This window comes from Hevea brasiliensis, chromosome 11 (assembly GCF_030052815.1).
Source record: "Hevea brasiliensis isolate MT/VB/25A 57/8 chromosome 11, ASM3005281v1, whole genome shotgun sequence".
Taxonomy (NCBI): domain Eukaryota; kingdom Viridiplantae; phylum Streptophyta; class Magnoliopsida; order Malpighiales; family Euphorbiaceae; genus Hevea; species Hevea brasiliensis.
In genome coordinates, this window is record NC_079503.1 from 95,641,360 (window position 1) to 95,666,006 (window position 24,647).

The window sequence follows — 24,647 nt, forward strand, 5'->3', positions numbered from 1 at the left end:
ATATTTTTTAAATTTTATTTTCACTTAATTTATTATAAGTTTAATTTATTATAAGCTACAATTTATTACATTTAAAAAAAATAATTGATTAACATTAAAATTAATATTTTAATTTAAACATAAATAATTTATTTTCATGTAAAATCAAATTACTATTTTGATTAAAAGGAATCATATTTCCATGATTTATCATGAACTACATAATTTTTCAGGCACAGTTTAAATCAAATTATGGGTTTGAACAATTACAGTTTTGACCCAGCTCATGAGTTAATGAAGGGGAATGCATATATTTATGAATGTAATTTTAGTATTCTTCATGCATCCAATGATTTTTAAATTTTTTTATTTTTAATAGCAAAATTAAATTATAAAATAATATTGAAAATTTGTACTTTCAAAAATAAAATTTAATTCCTCTGTTCTAATTGCTTTAGGCCTTACTCATGTGAAATAAAAATTTATACTTTTATCGATTTATATATTTTTATAAAACGGATTATTACAAAAATAAATTTCTGAAATATAAAAAATATAAATTTAAAATTAGAAACCAAGCAATGTGACAATAATATGAAGGAAAGAAAACAGAAAGGTTTCAACTTTACTATAGAGGAATAAAATTTGAGTATTTTCTCTTTACTTTTTTCAATAAAACTCTAAATTTTTTTTTTTAACTTTTTTTCATTTTAAAAATTTTTTATGGGGATAAATACGTAAATTTAACCCTCCTTGACTTGTCCTCCCCACTTTCCTCCTTTCAAACACATAGTAGCAGTCAAAGCATACTTACTATCTGCTTCAAAGCAAACTTGCTATTTGCTTCTAACTTTTTTGTGTGATTGAATGAATCCTAGTTAAATTGCTAGAAAGTTGAAAAATCAGAAAGCTAGAAGAAGGAAGCACAAAAGACAAATCTGTTGACTTCGGCCTTATCCCACTTGATTCAAATCTTTACACCAATATAATCTAAATATTATTTCTATTCAGAGTGCTATAGAAGGCGATGACATATTATCTAATGATTCATCTCATTAGATATCACAGGTTTAGTGATAGATCCTTTTTATAGAGTTTGATTAAATTGAAAATATCAATAATTACTCTGATCTCAAGATTAAGGGAGCTATCATACTCGAAAGAGCCCTCAATTTTTGCAATTCAAAAGACAATCCGTTGACCGAAGGGACACAAATGGAAGACAACTTCCATCTCACCCCACATGTGCTTTTATTGCGTACGTGACCTAACACAGAGAAAAAGAAACATGCTCTGCATACAGAAATGAGAAAACTAAGGGCGATTCTATTTCACCATGTCTCTACACAGTTTCACACGGCCACATATAAAGGATGGATTTACGGTTGGAAATTTTCAGCGTAGAATTTAAGCTTCTTTGCCGTGGAAGGTAAGGCATGTTTCAAGTCAATACCTAGGTCCATCATTAGTGATGATATTTATTGAACATTCAAATGTTAATCTACTCTCATCCACGCACAGATTTTTCTTTCTATTTTTATGAAAAATCTGACAATTTTTTAAAAATCCGATGTTTCCAAGAAATCCTAGCAAAGTTTCCAAGTTGGGGTTTTGCAGAGTTTTATTTCATATTCTACAGCTTGTCTTTTTGGACTATCACCCGTCAAGAATTCACAATGAAAACGATTTGGCTCTGTAAATTGCCAGAAAATGCTAGGCATTTTTATTTGGTTACATTCTGCATTCAGAGAAATAAATTGCTTTTTGATGATATAGTATTTCAGTGCAATTTTGGCTAGGAATATCGTTGAAATTAACTTGATCACCTAGCTGAAAGTTCCTCTATTATTCAGAGTAAAACATTTCCAATACTTTCAGAAAAAAGATTTAAATATATAACGATGGCAATCTGCAACTAAAGAGCGATGTTCCATTGGTTTATTTTTGGAGAAGTCCCATCTTGTGACTATCGAGGATATACTTCAGTGATTGATGCTTCATCAACAGAACATTGCGCTGACTTGCTAGTAGATTGATCCGACTCCAACGCCTTTAATGTTAAGCTCTGCCCTGATCTGCTGTTGAGAACAAATGCTGGCTGCCGAGGCACTGGAAGAGTAACAGAATAACTGTTAAGCATAAGAACTACTGTTCCCATTGTTGGTCTGTCAGCTGGATCTTCTTGAACACATAACAACCCTATTTCGATGCATCTTAAGACTTCATTTCTTGAATGTGAATCTATCAAAACTGGATCCAACACTTCCAAAGGTGTCCCATTTCTCCAATGTTTCCATACCTACAAAAGTTTCAAGTAATTATGCCTATGTAGTTGCAGCTAGCTTTAGGCCTCCATTTAATCCACAAAGGGCAAAAACTTCAAACTTACATAGCTCACAAGATCATCAGCACCATCTATTTGATAGAAAGAACTATTCTTTTTTCCACTTATAATTTCGAGAACTAAGACACCAAAGCTGTACATGTCTGACTTGACCGAGAATTGTCCATGCATTGCATATTCAGGAGACATATATCCACTAAATCATCAACACCGACAGAGAAATGTTGGTAAAAAGACAAACCAAAAAATTTTCTTTAATGAACCTTGCAATAAGTACAAAATTAACCTAATTGATGCTTGTAAATATTATTCTGAACAGGGCATATCAACTAATTAATTAAAACTCACTAAAGCATGTATGCTGATATGAAGAAGCTCACCTTGAATTTTCTGGGATGGAAGTAATAAGAGCATGAATATAATGCTATCTTCTCATTCTTAATGCTATGGAAAAATTCATAAATCTAGAGTAAACAGAACAAACAGGAAAAGTTGTAAACTTACTATGTCCCAACAACTCTATTTGTATTTCCTTCACTTTGATCAACTCCAAAAATTCTGGCCATACCAAAGTCTGCTATTTTTGGGTTCATATCTTGATCTAACAGAACATTGCTAGCTTTAAGGTCGCGATGTATAATTCTAAGTCGAGAATCCTCATGAAGATAAAGGAACCCTCTAGCAATTCCTCCTATGATTTTGTATCGTCTTTCCCAATCCAATTTTCCTTGTTTTTCAGGGTCTATATATCCATGAAATCAAACATTTATGTCAGATCTGCATGTTAGATTCAATACAAATACAAATAATGAATTCCTCATGAGCAAAACACAGTAGTAAGATATGTGTTTAGAAGATCCTGACCGAAAAGAAAGTAGTCAAGGCTTTTGTTGGGAACAAATTCATAGACAAGAATTTTTTCTTCTCCCTCCAAGCAGAATCCAATCAGCCTCACAAGATTTCTGTGTTGAAGCTTGGCTAACAATAACACCTCATTTTTAAATTCTTCTGCCCCTTGCCCAGAGCTTCTTGATAGTCTCTTCACAGCTATCTCTCGCCCATTAGGAAGTGTGCCCTGGGAATTTACATCCACGGATCGTTAGAACTCTCTCCAAACTACTTAAAATTTCAGGGTTAATGGACTTAGAATGCACAAAATTCACAATCATTAAATGGTTACTAACTGCCCACCTTGTAAACACCACCAAATCCACCTTCACCTAACTTGTTATCATCAGAGAAGTTATTTGTAGCAGCTTCTATCATACTCAGATCAAATTGTAAAGACTCCACAGTTGAAATTTCATTTCCACCTACATAAAAACCAAGGACATGTTTACTGAGTTCTGTGAATCCTTTGCGACAAAAGCAAAGAACAAAACCATAAAAAAGAACATTGCTTCCATAATTAGAAGAAGAAATTGAATAATTATTTACCATCTTCCTGTATAGCGTCATACTTCTTTCTTGCCCGCCTCCTTAGGAAACAGTAGCCCATGCAAAAAAGCACAATAGAGATAGAAATTGGAGCAACAATGGCTACAATTGTAACAGCTGAGATGCCGCTTTTTCCTGCTTAAATCGAGAAATATCAGGCTAAGTAGATAAATCTTTACTTTCCTACAAGGATAATGGCAAGGAATAAATGATAACTTCCAACAACAGCCACTGGCGCCTTGGAAATAATCATTTACTAACCTTAAACAGTACGAGTCAACTTTACCTTGTGGTCTTGTCCCTGAACCTGTAGGCGGAGGGGGAACCACAGGCGGTGATGGCGGTGGCGCCCTAGGCGTTGTAGCATTATAAAATGGGTAAATTTCATAACGAATATTGCAACTCGGAGACAAGACTCTTCCTCCTTGCTTTCCACCACAACAAGACGGCAAATTTGAGATAGCTACCTGAAGACACCGGTTACAATCAGAGCTGGATATATCCGGTGTGCACTGCGCGAGGTTGTACAGTTTCTGAAACGCAGTAAAATTGGATTCGTTTACAGCAAACTTTTTAGCTCCTGATGAAGCACTTGCGGCCTCAGTAGCCGCATCGTTCATGGAGTTCGACAATAGCTCGTTAAAACGATCTTGATCTGTGATATTCTGCGTATTCCACATGTATACCATAGGTTGTTCGCTCATGATGGAGAAGAAGGACTGGTTTGAGTAACGCAGAAGGCACTGATCGTACCATGTTATGGCTTCTTTCTCAACGGGACAACGTTGGACTATTTCCGTGGTGGCCAAGGTGACACAAGTTTGGCAGGCATCGGAGGTAATATCGCCGCGGCAGAGAAATAGACCATAGATATCATCCGGGTCCCGCCCGGTAGATGTGCTGTAAAATCCAGTATTATTGCCGGTTGAGTTAGAGGAAAGAGAAGAAAGAAGGAGATTTAGATTGGCCTGATAGGTGCTGTTTGCAGTGAAAGTAGTTGTATTTGAGCAAAAATGATAGAGGTAAGTCGGAGACTGTGCTACAGTGATTACGAGCAAGAAAGGTAAGATTATGAATAATTTAAGAGGGCTCATTCTTGCTTCTGGTTCTGTTTTCTTTATTTTCTTTCTGAAAAATGCAAGCTAAGCTAAAGCCTTTCCTTTTTTTTTGTTTTTTCTTGAACTGCAAAGCCTTCCTTCCTTGTCAGTTAGGTATGGTAATGAAATGACATTTATGAAAAGCAGTGTAGAAGCGAAGAAGAAGCCTCATTACACCAAGTCAAAGTCAAACCCAAATTAATTTTCTTCATCAGAATATCTTTATGATAAATAGGATTCATTTTTTCTTTTTTATGTGAAACTTGCATTACATGGCCTATGGGCATCAGAAATTACAAACATAATAATTTGGTGAGGAGAATATTAGTACAATTTCACAAGCAATCGAGTTGAGTGCGGTAAAAATGTGCATTATTGACCAACAATTCAATAGTTATAAAAAGATTGCCAATGGATAACGACCGAAGTGAAAAGGTCGCATGAGTTCTCAATTTTTTTAATATTATATTGCGTAATCGCACTAACTGATAAACTTTTTAATTATATATTGTTGGCTTTTCCTCATTGGTTGATGTTGGTCCAATTACTTTTGTAATCATAAATAACTAGATAAATTATTAAGTAATCAAGGGGGCATTGGGCATGGCAAGCTTGACCCAGTCGCCGGATCATGACATCAGCATATTGTTTAAATAAAATCCTCTAGAAATATTCATAGGATGTGCTTTCACCATCGCCAAACTTCTTCCTCCGTGGAGAAAAATCTGAGCAAAAATTTAAGAAAGGCAACCATGCAATCTCTTCCAATTCTTGAATTTTCTAAGAATTTTAGAACTTCTCGAGAAAAATCTGGTGCCTTGAAAATATGGAGATTCCCATCACCGTCCTGCATCTAGTTTAAATCTGTGTTTTGTGTGCATAGGTAAGGGTGAGTAGATTTCGGTTCAAATTGAAAAATCGAATCGAACCGAATCAATTCGATTTAATTAGTTTGATTTTAAAATTTAATAGGTTCGGTTTGATTTTATATTATAAAAATTTTAATTATTTCGATTCGGTTCGATTTTGAAGAGAAAAAAATCGGTTTAACCAAACCAAACCTAGTAGTAATTTTATATATTCAAATCAAACCAAATCGAACTGAATCAATTTTTGAATTGATTTATTTTTATAGAGAATTTGTGAATTATATTTAATTATATATATATATAAATTATTTAATTTCATTGATTAATGGTTATTAGGTTCAAATCAAAGTCAAAATTAGACCAAATAACTTGAAAATCAAGTTTAAATTAAAAAATCAATAAAAAATAAAACCAATCGATTTGAATCGAACCAAACTGAAATAGAGCGGTTCAGTTCAATTCGATTTTTTATCCTTTTTGATTCAATTTGATTTTTAAAATATATAGTTTAATTTTTATAATTTAATTCGGTTCGATTCAGTTTGAACCTAATGCTCACCCCTGTGTATAGTGTGACACCCTCACAATTAAGCTCCCAAAAGTCCAATTCTTTTGCCGCGAGGTTACCTGTAGAGTGAGATTCGACGGGTGTAAAACCTTGTGGGGGCAAGAGGGAAGTATGTGTTGATGGCAGGCAATACGGGCGAAAATAGAATTTTTAGCCAAACAGGCCTACCGAGCGAGCTGGAGAGTAACTGGGTTGCTGCTGGAGCAAATGAGGTTCACTGCAGTCATTGGGAGTGTTGGGCCAAGGAGCGCCCCAAAACAAGGTTCAGGAGGCTTAGCGTGGGCCCGAAGGCCAATCGGGCGTGTGGGAGCAACAGGCAAGCGAGATAGGCCCAAAATGAGGTTCAGCGTGCGATGCGCAAGCCCGAGGCCCAGACTAGAGCGCGGGAGCAACAGGCAAGCAACGCTTATGGAAATGAGGTTCAAAAGGGCGTGGGAGCTGCTGGGCTCGCGCGAGACGTGAAGGCGGGTGAGGTTCAAATTATAGCGAGTGCTGGGCGCACGGGACTCTAGGTGTGCGCCGGCTGCTAGCCCGCCCAAAAGAGGTTCACTCGCTAGAAAGTTGCAGCCCGTCAATTTTCGAATTTTAGCCGCCAAAGGGGGTTCCAACTCGGCCAAAGCACTATAAATAGGGGGTCTTGAGGCTCATTTTCATACATAGAGTGATCCACAAAGCTCCTTATACACTTAGCCAATTTCTAGCTCTCTTGTGAAGTTTTAGACTTGTAAAGCTACTTTTCTTGAGTGATAAAATTACTTCCCTCTTGCCAAATCTCCTAAGTGTGTTTTTCACTTTACTTTCACATTCTCACCAACTTTCACCTTTATCACCTATCCTAGTCTATTTCATATAGACTACTTGAGTTGAGAGGCTGACTTAGTTTTGCCAATTGACTAAGTGCCGCACGATTTAAGCCCAGTTTGAGGTGAGCAAACACTTACTCCGTGACAATAGGTGTTGAGTGCAAGCGAGAAAGCGAGTAATAATAATTGTGGATGTGGAAGAAAAAAAGAGTGATGAGAGAAATATTAATATGTGATGCTTAGAGTGTGAGTGAGAGAGATGTTTGTGTACTGTAGATACGTTCAATTTAAGTATGAGAGAGAGTGATTATGTAGATCACAGATGAACTAGAAACGCATTATTCTGGGATCAAGTCATATAAAAAGTCGATAGTCAGAAATCATATCAAGTTGTCAATGAGCTGCATTATCAATCATTGATCTGGAATTAGGAGATTTTGCTCTTGCATTGTTTGGGACCGTTAAACATATTGGTCAGGCTTACGCTTAGCAATTGCAAGGGAGGTCGTACCGAGTCATGGAGGCAAATTCAGCCGTCAACGGGACTATTAATAAACTTAATGGCACAAATTATAAGTGTTGACGTACATGTATACAGTCCAATTTACAAGGCCATAATTTGTGGAACTTTATCTATGAAAACATAAATTTAAATTTGTCATTAAATGAATATAAAATATAAATTTAAAGATCAAAATTTTATATTATTATAATTTTATATCAAAAAATTAAGATAAATTATTTATATAAAATATAATAATAATTATCTTAATTTGAAAGATCTCGTATTAATAAAGTATTTGATTTGATAATTTTATAAAAAATATACTTCACTTGATAGTAATTTACTATTATTTGACTCCATAATTTTTATATAAATCTTTTTTAAAAATTATTTAACTTTGATATCGTAATCAAGAGAAAATATGTAATTTTTTTCAATTTAATTTATTTATATTAAAAATTAATTTTTGTCAATAAAAAATATTATCTCAAGAATAAGATTCCAATTTAAATTATTGAATAAACTAAACAGAGTTATTTCAATTAAATGGTCAAATGGAAGGTCATTGTACTTTCAAGTTTTGACTATTGATTGCAAACTATAAAAATACAATTATTTTATTATTTTTGAAGAATTATTAACACTTTAAATTTTATTTGGGGTTGAGATTAAAATACTAAAAAAATGTTTTTAAAAATATTATTTAGAAAAATTATTTAATTATTTAAAATTTTATGATTAAAACATATATTAAATTTTAAAAATATATTATTTTTCAACAATATATCTAACAATAAAACTAAACATACCCTTAAACCAGCTACTTTATGGAATTTAAAATCCATCATACTGAGTATATCACAATTCATGTTACAGTATATCATAATTATAATACAGAAAATTTATCAAATAATAATTCTTAGGAAATAATATGAGAAAATTTTCCTCTCTGCATTTTTTTTTTCTAGCTCAATGCTGGAAATAATAAAGTTAGATGTACATATTTCCTTTTTGTTTGTTTGTTTCTCTTTCTAATTTTTAAAAATAATATGGAAAAATGCCTCATATCACCAAAGTCAAATATAATAATTTTGCAAAGACAAACTTAGTCTAATTTCATAATTCATAGTAAATTAGTATTATCCATTAGAATGCGGGAATTTATTAAAATGCAACATTGTATTTACAGTAGATATAATTTTACAGTTGATTATTATGAAATCTCATTATAGAGAAATTACTGTTTAATTTTTATATTTTAATTAAATTAATTATTCAATATTTATATTTTAAAAATATATTATTTAATTTTTATATTTTATTTTGTTAAATTATTTGATTCTTCTATCAAACTTTATATTATTTCATACTAGTCAATTTATTATTTAGTATTTTTATTTTAAACAAACTAATTAATTTATTTTTGTATTTTAAAAAATATTATTATTTATTCTCTTTATTTTAATAAAAGTAATTAATTATTTCATGTATCTTGAAAAATATTATTTTAAAAATATATTATTGAATAAAAATAAAAATTTTGTTATATAGAGACTAAATCTGAATTTACATTATTTTATAAATTTTCAATTCTCTTTGATATCATTTTATGTTTTCTCTTATGAAAACTAATTTTCCTTAATTATATAAAAATTTAGAGAAATTAAATAATTTTTTCGTGTAAACAGATTATATTATTTTTATAAAAGGAAAATAAAGAGATAATAAAGAAAAAAATGACCTGAGGGAGAGGAAATAAAGAGAGAAACAAAAGGAGAGTATTAAATTAGTTTAGATATAAAAAATAATTATAAGATTAAATAATTAATAAAATTAAATTATAAAAATTAATTAATATGTTTTTTTTAAATATAAAATTAATTAATTTTAATAAAATAAAAAGATTAGGTAATAATTTTATTAATATTATTATAAAAAAAGCGGTGAATAATTAAATAAATTAATAAAAATAGAAGGTAGGGATTAAATAATTTTTTTAAATATAAAAATAAAAATAATTAATTTTATTAAGAAGTAAAGATTAAATAATAATTTATTTTAAAATTATTGCACATGTTCGATAGAACCAGAAGTAAAAAAGTGACGCCTGCTTCCGCCACAATAGCAGAAGTTCTCAATTTTTTAATATTACCATTCCACTAATCGATAAAACCTTTTGTTGTTAGTAATGCTGGAAACAAAAAAGTTAGATGTAATGCTGAAAGGTTTTTAACAATCCTTTATTCAAGAAATCCAAGCCAAGCACAGACCGATACAGAGCAAAGTTTCCAAGTTGGCGGTGTGTACAGTATCATTCATTCCATATTCTACAATCTACAGTGGTGTTTTTGGAGAAATCTCTGTTTTTTTTTTGCGACTATCGAGGATGTAGTTCAGTAATTGATGCTTCATTAACAGAACATGGCGCTGACTTGCTAGCAGACTGATCGGACTCCAAGTCCAGCGCCTTCAGTGTGAGGCTCTGCCCTGATGTGCTGTGGAGAAAAAATGCTGGTGGTTGAGGAACTGGAATAGTTGCAGAACAACCGTCAAGCATTAGAATTACTGCTGCCATTGTGGGTCTGTCAGCTGGATCTCTCTGAACACATAACAACCCTATTTGGATGCATCTCAAGACTTCATTTCTCGAATATGAATCTATCAAAATAGGATCCAACACATCCATAGGTGTCCCATTTTTCCAATGTGTCCAGACCTGCAAAAGTTACAAGTAATTATGTTTACTATCTTCACTAGCTTGGTGCTGATAAGTTAACATTGGCTACAACGAAGGGACAAAACTTTATACATACATAGCTCACAAGGCCATCGCCGCTATCCGTTTGATTGAAAGAACTAATCTTCTTTCCACTTATAATTTCGAGAACTAAGACACCAAAGCTGTATATGTCAGATTTGACAGAGAACAGTCCGTGCAATGCATACTCGGGAGGCATATATCCACTAAATCATCAACACAGGCAGAACAATGTTAGTGGATACTATACTCATTAGATCTTTAATTAAACTTGCAATAGTTAACAAAATTATCTAATATCTATGCAGGTGTTTGTAAATATCGTACTGAACGGAGCACATCTAGTAACACTCACTAAAGCGTACATGGTGATAAGGAGAAGCTGAACTTGAATTTTTTAGAGTGAAGAAGAAAATAAGACCATGAATATGATCCTTTCCGATCCCTCACTCTTTAATGTTTTGGTTCAACAATCAAAAGAACTTTTTAACTAATCTAGTGTAACCAGAACACAGAGGAAAAATTGCCTACTTACAATGTCCCAGCAATTACACTTGTATTCCCTTGACTTTGATCAACTCCAAAAATTCTAGCCATACCAAAATCTGCTATTTTTGGATTCATATCTTGATCTAACAAAATATTGTTAACTTTAAGGTCGCGATGTATAATTCTAGGTTGAGAATCCTCATGAAGATAAAGAAACCCTCTAGCAATTCCTTCTATTATTTTCCAACGTCTTCTCCAATCCAATTGTCCTTGCTTTTCAGGGTCTACATATCCATGATATCAAAAGTCAGATCTGCATGTTAGATTGAGTGCAAATACAAATACTGCATTCCTCATGAGCAAAACCACAGTTAGACATGTTAGAAGATCCTGACCGAAAAGAAAGTAGTCAAGGCTTTTGTTGGGAACAAATTCATAGACAATAATCTTTTCTTCTCCCTCCAAGCAAAATCCAATAAGCTTCACAAGATTTCTGTGTTGAAGCTTGGCTAACAATAAAACCTCATTTTTAAATTCTCCTGCCCCTTGCCGGGAGCTTCTTGATAGTCTCTTCACAGCTATTTCTTGCCCATTAGGAAGTGTGCCCTGCAAATTTACTTTCACGAATTGTTAGGCCCTTTCGCAAAATTCTTAAATTTTCAGAGTTATTTGGACTTTGAATGCTCAAAATTTACAATCACTAAGTGATTTTGAATTGCCCACCTTGTAAACCTGACCAAATCCGCCTTGGCCTAACTTGTTATCATCAGAGAAGTTCTTTGTAGCAGTTTCTATTGTACTCAGATCAAATTGCAAGGAAGAAATTTCATTTCCACCTAAATAAATGCCAAACAGATATTTTATTAGGCTGTTTAATAATTTATATATGATTTTTCTTATCTTACACCCAATTCATAATAGATTTAAAATATAAAATATATGGCAAGGCTCATCTATTAAATTTATAAGTCTCACATATTTATTTATCTTAAATCCATGATGAACTAAGTTTCGGCAAGAATTTTCTTATATATATATATATATATATAGCATGCTAGCAAAGAATAGTAACTCAAGGACATAAAAGACCAATGCGATTCCATAATTAGCACAAGAAATTAGAAAAAATTTTACCATTATCTTCCTGTATAGTGTGGTACTTCTTTCTTGCCTGCCTCCTTAGGAAACAGTAACCCATGCCAAAAAGCACAATAGAGACAGAAATTGCAGCAACAATGGCTCCTTTTGTAACAGTTGAGATGCCGCTTTTTACTGCATAAATCGACTTCCACGTCATACATCTATTTTTTTTTTCAATCCCAGTTTCTCACTTATAAGTAAATATTTATGCGTTCCAGTTTCCACATATTATTCCTTTCATTTCACTTCCTCCTCTTTCGGTCGGCCATGGCGCAGTTCCAGGCTGGAACCGGTCCTGATATAAGAGTCTCCCTGGTACCGGTTCCGGTCTCAATTGGATTTTATTTGATTTTGATTAAATTTAATGGTCAATTGTTTTTTTTAATTTTCTTTTTCTACAATGAAAATTTATATTTTGAGGTAAAATTAGACTGAACTGACAGGTTTTGATCTGATTTAAAGTTCGGTTTTGATCAATTCAAAATTGATCAGTTTCAATTCCAAATTAAACCATTTCAATTTCAATTCTAAACTGTACCTTGACCACTTCTACCTCCTCATCTTTTGTTATTCTTGAATGAACTTTAATGAAAAGAAATAAATGAAAACATCCAACACTTCCCATTGACCGGCCGCTTGAAGATGAGCTTTTACTAACCATAAAGGCCTAAACAGTACAAATTAACTTTACCTGGTGTTCTTGTTCCTAAACCAGCAGGTGCAGGAGGAAGAACCATAGGCGACGGTGGTGACGCCCTAGTTGCAGTAGCATTATAAAATAAGTACGTTTCATAACGAACACTGCAACTCGGAAGCAAGACTCTTCCTCCTCGCCTTCCTTCACTACAATTCGGCAATCTTGAATGGCTATCTGAAGACACGTGTTGCAATCAGACTTGGATAGATCCGGAATGCACTGCACGAGGTTGTACAGCTTCTGGGTCCCCGTAAAATCTACTACTTTAACAGCAAACTTCTTGGTTCCTGATGAAGCACTTGCAGCCTCAGCAGCCACATCTCTCATGGTGGTATTCAACAGATTTTTAAAACGACCTACGTCAGTGATATTATTCACATTCCACATACATACCGTAGGTTTTAGGTCCACGGTGGAAAAGAATGACCTGTTTGAGTAACGCACAAGACACTGATCGTACCATATTAAGGCCTCTTTCTCAACGGGGCAACGTCGGACAAGGTCCAACTGGGTGGCGAAGGAGACACAATCCTTGCAAACATCGGGGCTACAATCACCGCGGCAGAGAAATAAGCCGTAGACAGTGTTGGGGTTCTGGCCGGCGGAGGTGATGTGAAACCCAATACTGCGGGTTGCGTTGGAGGATAGAACAAAGAGGAGGGTATTTAGATTGGCTTGGTAGGCGCTGTTTTTAGGGAAAGTGGTTGTGTTTGAGCAAATATGCCGGTTATACTGGGGTTGTGCTTGGGCAGTAATGGAAAGGCTGAGCAACATGGGTAGGATTATGGATAATTTAATAGGATCCATTTGGTGGATCAAATTCTATTGCTCTACGAGGGAAAGGATCAATTTCATCACTAATTTCTTGTTTCTTTTTCTCCTTCAGGAAAATGCGAGCTTAATTAATTAGGTTTGGTGCTGAAATTTATGAAAATATGTGGACAAGAGCAGCGAACCCAACTTATTATGTGGGATAAGTCAAACAAGTCAAAGTCTTCACTTTTAATAAAATAAGGGAATTTGGGAGTGGAAATTGGTTTAGTCAGGTAGCTAGACTAATGGTTTGCCTAGTTCTACGGTTGGGGCTGCAGTGTGTTGCGAAATTAAAAATGATTAAAAATTAAATTAAATAAGTTTTAATTATAATAATATTAAAATAATAAAATTATTTTTTAAAATTATTTTTTAATAATATTTAAAATGATATTTTTGACTAAAAAAAATAATTTTAATTATCCAATCACAATATCAAACAAGTAATAAGAAAATACTTAGCTTAACTTATAAAAAATTACTTATAAACAAAATTTTACAATCATTCAAAATTTTAAATAATTACATATTTAATTAAAGTGTTTAATTGATACACATTTAGTAAATATCAGCTTATAAGTATATTTATTATTGAAATGATATAAAAAATGTTAAATTATTTCCCCAATGATAAATTATATTAACTCAATATTTTATTATAATATTATAAAAATATATATCAATCATATTACAATATAATTTACTTTTAAATTAAATAAATAAATATTATATAGATAGATATTTTATGAAAAATTTAAAAAATAATTCTTAAATTTATTAAAATTAATATAAATAATTTATTTAAATTACTATAGTAAAATAAATTTTTTAACCTGGATATAAGAATGAATACAATAAAAAATAAATAAAAATAATAAAATACTTAATTAAACTAACTCATAAACATTTAATTTATAAGTATTAAAATGAAAAACTCCATATCACTACTTATTTATTTTTAGCTTTTATAAATTTTAAAAGTGCCTTAAATAACGATTCAGCTTAAAAATATAACAGGTTATAAGAAGCCATAGTGACTAAAGGTCAATATGAGCATTTTTAACCAATACTTAGAAAAGGTACATGTGAATCTCAATCATATCAATAGAGATCCAGTAGAAAGTAAACTTAGCAATTTTGACAAATCAAGCCAGTAATTGCATGATCGCTGATGGGCTTTGCCATACTATAATGTTAATTTACCAGAAGAAAGGACTTCCTATCTGGGCCTTGGGCCTATTTGGCTAACATCTTCATTTTCTAGATCATATTAGGACATCATCTTTGTTTGTGTACTGCCTATCTAGGATACACTTCAGTAATTGATGCTTCGTCGACGGGCAAGGGTGTCGAAACGCTCGTAGGTTGATCCAACTGCACTTCCTTTGTCACTGTATTTTGCTCCCTTCTACCATCAAAGAAAAATCCTGGCTGTTTAGGCAATGGTTGAGTAACAGAGCGACTGCTAAGCATAAGAACAATTGTTGCCATTGTAGGTCTTTCAGCTGGATCTTGCTGGACACATAGTAAGCCTATATGAATACATCTGGTTACTTCATTTCTTGAACAAGAACCTCTCAGAGTCGGATCCAACACATCCAATGCCATCCCATCTTTCCATTTTTTCCAAACCTGCAAATATTTTATAATGGGTCACATTTCTTTAACGAAACACCAGGTCAGGATATATGTTCTGCACTCACGTAGCTCATGAGGTCGCCTGAGAATGAACCATTCTTCTTTCCGGTTACTATCTCAAGAATTAAGACACCAAAACTATATACATCAGACTTTGTCGAGAACTGTCCATGCATTGCGTATTCTGGAGACATATAGCCACTGCGCTTAAAAATAAACAGTATTTAGAGTCGATCAGTCCTACTGTAATAGAAAATATTCTGAACATTTCATAACTTACTATGTCCCAACGATTCTGTTTGTATTTGCATGAGTTTGATCAACTCCAAAAATCCTTGCAAGTCCAAAATCTGAAATTTTTGGATTCATATTTTTATCTAATAAAATATTATTGGCTTTTAAATCTCGATGAATGATTTTAAATCGAGAGTCCTCGTGAAGATAAAGAGTGCCTCGAGCGATCCCTTTTATTATTTTGTAGCGTTGTGTCCAATCCAGTTGTGCTTGTTTTTCTAGGTCTGCAAGTACATAAAATTCAAGTTAAGGGGCAAAGAATAAGATTCAAATAGATATGATAAATATATCACTCAAATGAACAACTAAAAATATATGCAAATGGGTCAGACCATATAGAAAACAGTCGAGGCTCTTGTTGGGAACAAACTCATAGATTAGTATCTTTTCTTCTCCTTCCAAGCAAAATCCCAATAGCCTGACAAGATTTCTGTGTTGAAGCTTGGCTACCAATATAACCTCATTCTTAAATTCTTCTATGCCTTGCCCAGAGCTTCTTGATAACCGCTTCACAGCTATTTCTTGTCCATTAGGAAGTGTACCCTGAAATTTTAATTAATTTCAGTAATGGTTAGAACAATGCAGGAAAATGTTATATGCTTAGAAACATCACACCCAAAAGTTAGTTATTAAAGTTCAAACCGCACATTTTAATGTAATTATGATGAAAACACAATTTCCCAATGAAAATTTACTATTTTCTCACCTTGTAAACGTCACCAAATCCACCTGCGCCTAACTTGTTATCCTCAGTGAACATGCTAGTGGCAGCTTCTATGGTAGCAAAGTCATATTGTAAGGATTCTATAGTCATAATTTCATCTCCATCTGCATAATCCAAACAGCAAATGAAATTAGCTCTTAAAAGACTGCTAAATGGGCAAAGAATATTTGGAGATCGTTCCAAATTAATTAATGCGAGTGATCGATCATAAAATAAAGCTAGTATTTTTACCTACCATTTTCTTCTTCTATGGTAAAGTTCTGCTTCTTTCTTGCCCTTCGACTTAGGAAACAGCATCCTAATACGAAAAGCAAAACGGACACAGCAATTGGAGCAACAATAGCGATGATTATTGCCGATGGGTTATGGCTTTTATCTGCATAACAAAGATGTACATACTTTAATTCTCCAAAATCATTTATAATTAACATAACACTTTAATAATTAAAGAATGCATTTCAAAATTATTACTGTATATACTTTACATTTTAAAAATGAACTAAAGTTGAAAGGTATACACATTGGCCACAAATCGCACTGACAACTTAAATTCATTCTAAATTGAAAAGTAGCTTTATGCTGATAAGAAAACTATATCTAGTGATCACTTTTGATTCTGGTAGAGGCTCGTGTAGGTCCAATTACTAACAATACTGCAATTTAACAAGGAAAAATAGCGATATTACTATAACTTTACCTTTAGGTCCTATTAGAGGAGGTGGAGGCGGAGAAAGAAACAGATGTGAAGGAGGTGGAGCTGCTACCTCCTTCAAGTTATAAAACGGATACAATTCATATCTAGTGCTACAGCTAGGAGTTAGAACCTGCGCTCCTTGCTTTCCACTGCAACAGGCAGGAAGATACGCAATAGCTTGCCTTAAACACCTATTGCAATCAGCCTCAGATAGGTCTGGTGTGCATTGCACGAGGCTGTAAAGTGTCTGAAAGCTCGTGAAATTAGCAACTTCTGTTCCAAACTTTTTAGCACCTGAAATAGCGCTGGCTGCCTTAGCTGTTGCATCTTTCATGGTTTCTGCTACTAGCTTGTTGAAACGATCCTGTTGGGTTATATTCTGCGTATTATATAATGCTCGCATCGGATTTTGTTCGATTATGGAGAAGATGGACCGATTTGAGTAACGCAGAAGGCACTCATCGTACCAAATGAAGGCAACTTTTTCCACAGGACATCGTTGAACGATGTCTCGGGTAGCAAAGGTGACACAATCTTGGCAGACTTGTGTGCTTAAGTCACCGCGGCAAAGAAAAAGGCCATAAACTGTGTTTGGGTTTTGGCCTGCGGTCGTGTTGTAGAATCCATTTTTGCGAGTGGTGTTGGAGTTGAGAGATGAGAGGAGGAGATTGAGGTTGGAATGGTATGTGGTGTTTGTAGTGAAAGTTGTTGTGTTGGGACAGGAATGATAAACATAAGTAGGACCTGCTGCCTCAGAAATAATTATGATCCTAAAGCTGAGGGAGAAAACAAACACAGATGCCAGAGAGAATTTGAAAGTAAGCATTTCTACCATGGAAATTCTCTTGCAACTTTGATTATGGATCAATGTGTTTATTACGGGAGGACGGTTGGTGATATATAAATATCAAATGGGGAATTAGTGGTGGGAGGTCAAAAGGCACCGCCGACCATTCTGTGCCGTGTTTCTCAGGAGAGGGGAAAGTAAGAGTTGGGTCAAACTGATTTTGGGAGAAAGAGATAATGGGCGGAAACACGAGCCAAAAAAGCTAAAGCAAAGCAGTAGCTCAATAAAACTGATGCAAAATTTCTTTTAAATATATAACTAGAATTTTTTTTTTTAAATTGTTATTTTGTTTATAAATTTCAAAATATTCATATTTAAACCCAATTGATCTATCATGACGAGTGAACTTTAGTTTTCACAGATTTTAGATCGTTGGGATATTATGTTGTAATTATTTTTGGATCATTTTTGTAGTTTCACTGTCATGTAGTGGAAATAAAATGACAAACAATATTTTGGCTCTAGCTTTTAAGTTAGTGTTTAGCATTTTGATTCTAATAAAAATATTGACCTTACTTGACAATACTAATTGTTCTGGTAGCTATCAACTATTTTACTAGTTATTAACTGTTAAATATTAACGATTAGTAGTTAGTTATTTATATAACGATTTAAAATAGAAATATTTTATAAAAATAGTTATTGGACTAGCTGTTAAATGTAAAAATAATAATATTATCATATTGACTCTAATTAAAATATTTCCTCAACCTCTAAAAGTTAGGAAATGTAGCTTTTCATTAACTACTCTCTCAACTTATAAATACTAATATAAATACTATATCACTAAACAATATAAATAAGGAAGATAATATTTTGATTAGAGTCAAAATGCTAAATGTTTCTTTAAAAGTTATTACCGAACAAGGCCACTATCTACTTTGTTTATATTGTTCCGTAGTATATTGTTTATATTAACTTTTAGATATTGAGGGAATAATTCACGGTGACTCCTAACTTTTAGAGATTGAGAAAATATTATAATTAGGATCAACAAAATGATACGACTATTTTTGCATTTAACAATTAATCTAATAATTATTTATCAAATATTTTTATTTAAATCACTATATAAATATCTAATTGGTAATAGTTAGTAAAATAATATTGTCAAATAAAGCCTTTATTTTAAACATATATATACTTTTCTAACATTTTGAAATTGAATTTTTCAAGTCATGTTAAAAGTAATATTTTTTCAAAATATTTTTTAAAAATTATTTTTTTATTTTAATATTTGTATAATTGAAATATATTAAATTTATTTTTAATATTTTTACAAATATATTTGAAAAATATTTTTATTAATATATTAAAAAAAATTTAACAGCAATTCTAAAAATAATATGAAATAGATGTTAAGACTCACTTGAAAGATTATTAATCACACCTAATATACATACATATGAAACCTACTTATATAATATAATATATACCTGGAAGACAGGTATATTCTCTGTAAGTATTAAGCATATTTTCATTCCTTAACTCTGATAATGCCCAGCTCCTTTACTCTCTTGCATTTACTTTGTTTTTGGCGTTTACTACCTTTCTCACATAAGCATCGGAGCACTTGGTTCTCGTTTTGCTTACAAATACCCCAAGGGAGGTCGTAGATGTAGCAGTGGAAGTCGCGATCTTAGCAGTAGGAAGGTCGTAGAGATCGAATATTCCCCTACAAACATCCCTTAGCAATACCTGAACACGTGGCACTTATTTAACTATTCCCAGATCTCAGGGCAGTTAATTCTACCTGCCCTAACAATTATTAAGCAGATCAAACATTAAAACTGCAATCTAATTATGTCCTAATAATGAGTATGTTGAATTGATTACATTTGTTGTTCTTTTCCTAATACTCGATGCAATACGAAACTTACAGTGACTGAAAGCTCGACACATTCACTTCTCTAGTGGCTAACCATTATCTGGGCCTTGGCCTTATTTGAATAACATCTTTTTACATTTCATACTACGACATCATCTTTCTTTATGCACTACCTACCTTGGATAAAATTCAGTAGCTGACAAAAAGGGTGGTGCAACGTTCATGAGTTGATCCCACTGCACCTCATTTGTCAATTTATTCTGCTCGCTTCCACCATCAAAGAGAAATCCTGGCCGTTTAGGCAATGGTCGAGTAACAGAGTGACTGCTAAGCATAAGAACAATTGTTGCCATTGCAGGTCTATGAGCTGGATCTTGCTGGATACATAGTAAGCCTGTATGAATACATTTTGTTACTTCATTTATTGAACAAGAACCTCTCAGAGTTGGATCCAACACTTCACATGCCACCCCAAGACTCCATTTGTTCCAAACCTGCAATTATTTATCCAGATATATTTTATAATAGGTCACATTTCTTTAACAAAAAGATATTTCTGTACTCACATAGCCCACGAGGTCGCCTGGGAATGAACTTCTCTTCTTTCCAGTTACTATCTCAAAAATTAAGATACCAAAACTATATACATCAGACTTTGTCGAGAACTGTCCATGCATTATGTATTCTGGAGACATGTAACCACTGCACTTAAACATAAACAGTATTTAGAATCAATCTGTACTACTTACATAGAAAAAGTTTTGAACATTTCCAAACTTACTATGTCCCAATGATTCTGTTTGTGTTTGCATGAGTTTGATCAACTCCAAAAATCCTTGCCTGCCCAAAATCTGAAATTTTAGGATCCATATTTGTCTCTAATAAAATATTACTGGCTTTTAAATCTCGATGAATGATTTTAAATCCAGAGCCCTCGTGAAGATAAAGAATCCCTTGAGCGATCCCCTCAATTATTTTGTAGCGTTGTGTCCAATCTAGTTGTGCTTGTTCTTCTACGTTTGCAAGTATATGATATTCAAGTTATGATGCAAAGAATTAGATTCAAATAGATATAATATCACTAAAATGAACAACTAGAGATATGGGCAAATGGGTCATACCATATAGAAAACAATCGAGGCTCTTGTTGGGAACAAACTCATAGATAAGTATCTTTTCTTCTCCTTCCAAGCAAAATCCCAATAACCTGACTAGATTTCTGTGTTGAAGCTTGGCTATCAGTATAACCTCATTCTTAAATTCTTCTGTGCTTTGGCCAGAGCTTCTTGATAACCGCTTCACAGCTATTTCTTGTCCATTAGGAAGTGTACCCTGAAATTTTAATTTCAGCAATAGGTAGAACATAAGTATTGTACTTGTCACATGCACCATAATGTTATATACTTAGAAAAATCACACCCCAAAAGTTAGCTATTAAAGTGGGAGAGTCGAAGTTCATTAAACCACACATTTCAATGTGAGATTCCACGTCACATACTTTACCTAATTACCAATAAAAAAATGAACTATTTCCTCACCTTGTAAACCTCACCAAATCCACCTGCACCTAACTTGTTTTCCTCTGCAAACATTTTAGTGGCAGCTTCCATGGTAGCTAAGTCATATTGCAAGGCTCCTTCAATCATAATTTCATTTCCATCTACGCAATCCAAATAGCAAATGAAATTAGTTCTTAAAAAACTGCTAAATAGGCAAAGAACGCATGATGATTGTTCCAAATCAATTAATGGGAGTGATCATAAAATAAAGCTAGTATTTTCACCTACCATTTTCTTCTTCTATGGTAGAGTTCTGCTTCTTTCTTGCCCTTTGACGTAGGAAACGGCATCCTAGTAGGTAAAGCAAAACGAACACAGCGATTGAAGCAACAATAACGATGATTATTGCCAATGGGTTATGGCTTTTATCTGCATAACCAAGATGTATATACTTTGATTCTCCAAAATCATTTAAATATAACATGACATTTTAATAATTAGAGGGTGCATTTCAAAACTATTACTATACTTCACATTTTATGAATGAACTAAAGTTGAAAGGTATACATTGGCCACAAATCACACTGACAACTTAAATTCATTCTAAATTGAAAAGTAGCTTTATGCTGATAAAAAAAACTATATCTCGTGACCACTTTTGATTCTGGCAGAGCCTTGTGTAGGTCCAATTGCTAACAATACTGCAATTTAACAAGAGAAATAGCGATATTACTGTAACTCTACCTTTAGGTCCTATTAGAGGAGGTGGAGGTGGAGAAGGAAACAGAGGTGACGGAGGTGGAGCTGATACCTCCGTCAAGTTATATAACAGGTACAATTTGTATCTAATGCTACAGCTAGGAGTTAGAACCTGCGCTCCTTGCATTCCACTGCAACAAGCAGGAAGATAAGCAATAGCTTGTGTTATGACTAGGCCATAACCAAACAGAAAAAGAGGAAAGGTGGGAAGGAAATAGAAGAAAGGGGAGAAGGAGGAGGAGGAGGAAAGGAGAGGGAGAGAGAGCGACAGAGAATACAGAAAATGAATTTCTTGTATTACTGACTGATTGATGAACTCATTACAAGCTCAAGCTTTATACAAGAATTACATTTTCCCACCTCCCTCTATTTTTCTGTTATACAATTAGCTGCAGCTGTAAGTAATCTCCAACTCACTAACTGCTTTCTTGACTATTATTGACTAAGCTATCACACACATCACAACTCACATAGCCACAACATTACCAACCCCTGTGAGATCATTCTTGTCCTCAAGAATGTGTTCAAGAAATGGGTCTCTAATGAAGGTTGATATTCAAAAGTAGCATCCTGCTCAAGATGCCACTTCCACCTGTCACAGTTGTCTATGAATGCTAGCATAGGTTGTGCGAAATGATGAAGACTGAACTTCCATTGCATAAAGGCATGTGAACCTTCAAAAGATGCAGTGTTAATTGACAATGATTTAAATTTCTTTCTGTTTCTTCTCCAAATTTACAATTCTTGTCCCTTCAAGATCACAAGACCATCATACGTCCAGCTACAATTGTGATTCTTGTTCCCATATTTATTCCTATTTTCGCAGCTAGAAAAAGATACCCATCTTAGAATTCTTCTTATCAAGAAACATAATACCTTAGCGATTCACTTTGGCATTTTCACAAACTGTTTCAATGCCTGACTTCTCCATTGACAAGGAACACATTTTCTTTTTGTGTCTTCTCCTAATTTCAAACGCATTCTCCTTAAGCATTATGTGATTGCAGTTCTCAACTCCAATAAACTACCACCAAGATTCCAGTCTATTTTTTCACAGTTTTTTTCTTCATAAACTTTCTCATTTTCTCCTTTAACTGAAACATTCTCAACAATAACGCCCTCTATGTTTCAAAAAACCCAACCACTAGGGTTACTACCATCAAATTGAGGCCAATCCACTTTCAGTTTCATCCCAGAATTACCGAAACTCTCTTTGCCCTTGAGAGTTATTACTAGAATCCCCATTTTCCCTTCCTTTAGGCAGAGCAAAATACCCCTTGATTCATGATTGTTAGCCCTTATCTCATTAGAATTAACCCTAATTTCATACATATCGAACTGAGTTTCAGGAATCATGGGTCTTTACCTTTTCCTTGCGAGGCCTTCATCATCTGCATCACCATCTCCATCGTCTGACTCATCGTTTGTTCAACCTTGCACAGCCTCAAACTCAGTTCTTGAATCTTTTTATTCAGCGACTGCATATGCTCTTGTAGATTATGTAATCTTGGGTTCTCAACAACCATAGCTTGCTTGTTCTTTCTCACCAGTTTGTAAATTGTCACGATAGTAGGATCACCCAAAACCTCAGGATCAGATTGCTCCGATACCAAATGTTGTGACTAGGCCATAACCAAACAGAAACAGAGGAAAGGGGGGAAGGAAATTGAAGAAAGGGGAAAAGGAGGAGGAGGACAAGGAAATGAGAGAGAGAGAATGTAGAAAATGAATTTCTTGTATTACTGACTGATCGACGAACTCACTACAATCTCAAGCTTTATACAAGAAATACATTTTCCCGCCTCCCACTGTTGTTCAGTTATCCAATTAGTTGCAACTGTAACTAATCTCCAACTCACTAACTGCTCTCTTGACTATCATTGACTCGGGTGTCACACACATCACAACTCACATAGCCACAACAGCTTGCCTTAAACATCTATTGCAATCAGCCTCAGAAAGCTCGCTCAGCCCAAAATAGAAGAGTACACAACACAGCATATGGGCTCAAACTCAAGGAACCACTCAAAAGTCCATCTCTCGTACAGAACCCTTAAAAAAAAAATCAACCTGATGAAAAACCTCACAAGCAACAAAGTTCCGTCGACAGCCACGCATCAACAGGACAAACAAGCAGCGCCAGAGACCTCAAGCAGCGTGATGACCGCAACTAGGGTAGTCTTGAAGCAAGAAGAAAGCATTGATAAGCTCAAGAAACCAACTTAACCAGCCAAAGGAAGTCAACAAATGAAAGAAGTCAGAGTGCTCAGAGAACCAAAAGACCAAAGAAAAATGCGAGAATTTGAAAGAACCCATTTCCACCATGGAAATTATCTTGCTACTTTGATTATGAATCAGTGTATTTGATGAAGTAAAGCAGCTCAACAAAATGAGAAAGGGCGAACTATCATCCAGAAGACCATTTCGCTTTTTTCAAATTATTTCTCAATAAAAAAAATTAATTATTTATGTTTATCTTTATTTTTATAAAAAAATTTGTTATACTGATTCTTATTAATAAATTGTTATATTAAAAAGAAAAGCAACACGACAAAACAAAACTAATACAAAATGGGGTATTTTGCTTGTTCCATTATGAATACAAGGGAGAACTTCTGCTTCCATTTCAGATTTGTTCTGGTACAGAATTTTAAATAAAAGGGAAAATTATATATAAAATACAATATAATTCAGTAGGGATTATAATTTTATTTGTGATAAATAAGTACCATATAATTTTATTTTATTAGGAAAGTAAAAATTTTTTTTCTATCTCGATCTATATTACTAATGTGAAAATAGATTCCAAATTAAAAAAAAAAAAAATTAGGAGTATTATAAAAATGAAACCGACATCATACAATC

At 33.5% G+C, this 24,647-nt stretch overlaps 3 protein-coding genes and 1 pseudogene across 6 annotated transcripts; all 4 read right to left on the reverse strand.

Moving 5' to 3' along the window:
• Positions 1-1,722: 1,722 nt before the first annotated feature.
• Positions 1,723-4,978, reverse strand: LOC110633810 (cysteine-rich receptor-like protein kinase 10). The gene is made up of 7 exons (XM_058130401.1): positions 4,047-4,978; positions 3,761-3,895; positions 3,515-3,636; positions 3,188-3,398; positions 2,828-3,065; positions 2,369-2,519; positions 1,723-2,278 (listed from the first exon to the last, which is right to left on the reverse strand). Exons 1-7 carry the CDS (start codon positions 4,852-4,854, stop codon positions 1,946-1,948), a joined length of 1,998 nt encoding a protein of 665 aa, XP_057986384.1. The 5' UTR covers positions 4,855-4,978; the 3' UTR covers positions 1,723-1,945.
• A 4,837-nt stretch (positions 4,979-9,815) lies between these two features.
• LOC110641361 (cysteine-rich receptor-like protein kinase 10) lies at positions 9,816-13,621 on the reverse strand (annotated as a pseudogene).
• Positions 13,622-14,537: 916 nt separating this feature from the next.
• On the reverse strand, positions 14,538-17,834 carry LOC110641353 (cysteine-rich receptor-like protein kinase 10). Of its 2 annotated transcripts, XM_021793042.2 has the most exons (7): positions 16,853-17,830; positions 16,391-16,531; positions 16,138-16,259; positions 15,764-15,974; positions 15,418-15,655; positions 15,203-15,338; positions 14,538-15,131 (listed from the first exon to the last, which is right to left on the reverse strand). In XM_021793042.2, exons 1-7 carry the CDS (start codon positions 17,682-17,684, stop codon positions 14,799-14,801), a joined length of 2,013 nt encoding a protein of 670 aa, XP_021648734.2. In that variant the 5' UTR covers positions 17,685-17,830; the 3' UTR covers positions 14,538-14,798. The 2 variants fall into 2 exon arrangements, with proteins under 2 accessions (XP_021648734.2, XP_057986383.1); XM_058130400.1 differs by lacking the exon at positions 16,391-16,531 and having other exon boundaries at positions 16,138-16,289; positions 16,805-17,834.
• A 1,648-nt stretch (positions 17,835-19,482) lies between these two features.
• Positions 19,483-23,977, reverse strand: LOC110641355 (cysteine-rich receptor-like protein kinase 10). 3 transcript variants are annotated; one of them, XM_058130406.1, is made up of 7 exons: positions 23,149-23,977; positions 21,312-21,452; positions 21,063-21,184; positions 20,646-20,856; positions 20,306-20,534; positions 20,091-20,226; positions 19,483-20,018 (listed from the first exon to the last, which is right to left on the reverse strand). In XM_058130406.1, the coding sequence occupies exons 1-7, from the start codon at positions 23,306-23,308 to the stop codon at positions 19,698-19,700; spliced, it is 1,320 nt and encodes a 439-aa protein (XP_057986389.1). In that variant the 5' UTR covers positions 23,309-23,977; the 3' UTR covers positions 19,483-19,697. The 3 variants fall into 3 exon arrangements, with proteins under 3 accessions (XP_057986389.1, XP_021648739.2, XP_057986390.1); XM_021793047.2 differs by having other exon boundaries at positions 20,306-20,537; positions 23,149-23,947; XM_058130407.1 differs by having other exon boundaries at positions 20,306-20,537; positions 21,768-23,292.
• Between the last annotated feature and the right edge of the window lie 670 nt (positions 23,978-24,647).

Coding starts and splice junctions, on each gene's coding strand:
- LOC110633810 (XM_058130401.1), bottom strand. CDS start 4,854: ATGAGCCCTCTTAAATTATTCATAATCTTACCTTTCTTGCTCGTAATC. Junction 3,637..3,760: donor TGACGCTATACAGGAAGATG/GTAAATAATTAT, acceptor GTTTTTATGTAG/GTGGAAATGAAATTTCAACT. Junction 3,399..3,514: donor GATTTGGTGGTGTTTACAAG/GTGGGCAGTTAG, acceptor GTAAATTCCCAG/GGCACACTTCCTAATGGGCG.
- LOC110641353 (XM_021793042.2), bottom strand. CDS start 17,684: ATGGTAGAAATGCTTACTTTCAAATTCTCTCTGGCATCTGTGTTTGTT. Junction 16,260..16,390: donor TACCATAGAAGAAGAAAATG/GTAGGTAAAAAT, acceptor TGGATTATGCAG/ATGGAGATGAAATTATGACT. Junction 15,339..15,417: donor AACAGAATCGTTGGGACATA/GTAAGTTATGAA, acceptor TTTTAAGCGCAG/TGGCTATATGTCTCCAGAAT.
- LOC110641355 (XM_021793047.2), bottom strand. CDS start 23,308: ATGGTTGTTGAGAACCCAAGATTACATAATCTACAAGAGCATATGCAG. Junction 20,538..20,645: donor CCTCGATTGTTTTCTATATG/GTATGACCCATT, acceptor TTGCAAACGTAG/AAGAACAAGCACAACTAGAT. Junction 20,227..20,305: donor AACAGAATCATTGGGACATA/GTAAGTTTGGAA, acceptor GTTTAAGTGCAG/TGGTTACATGTCTCCAGAAT.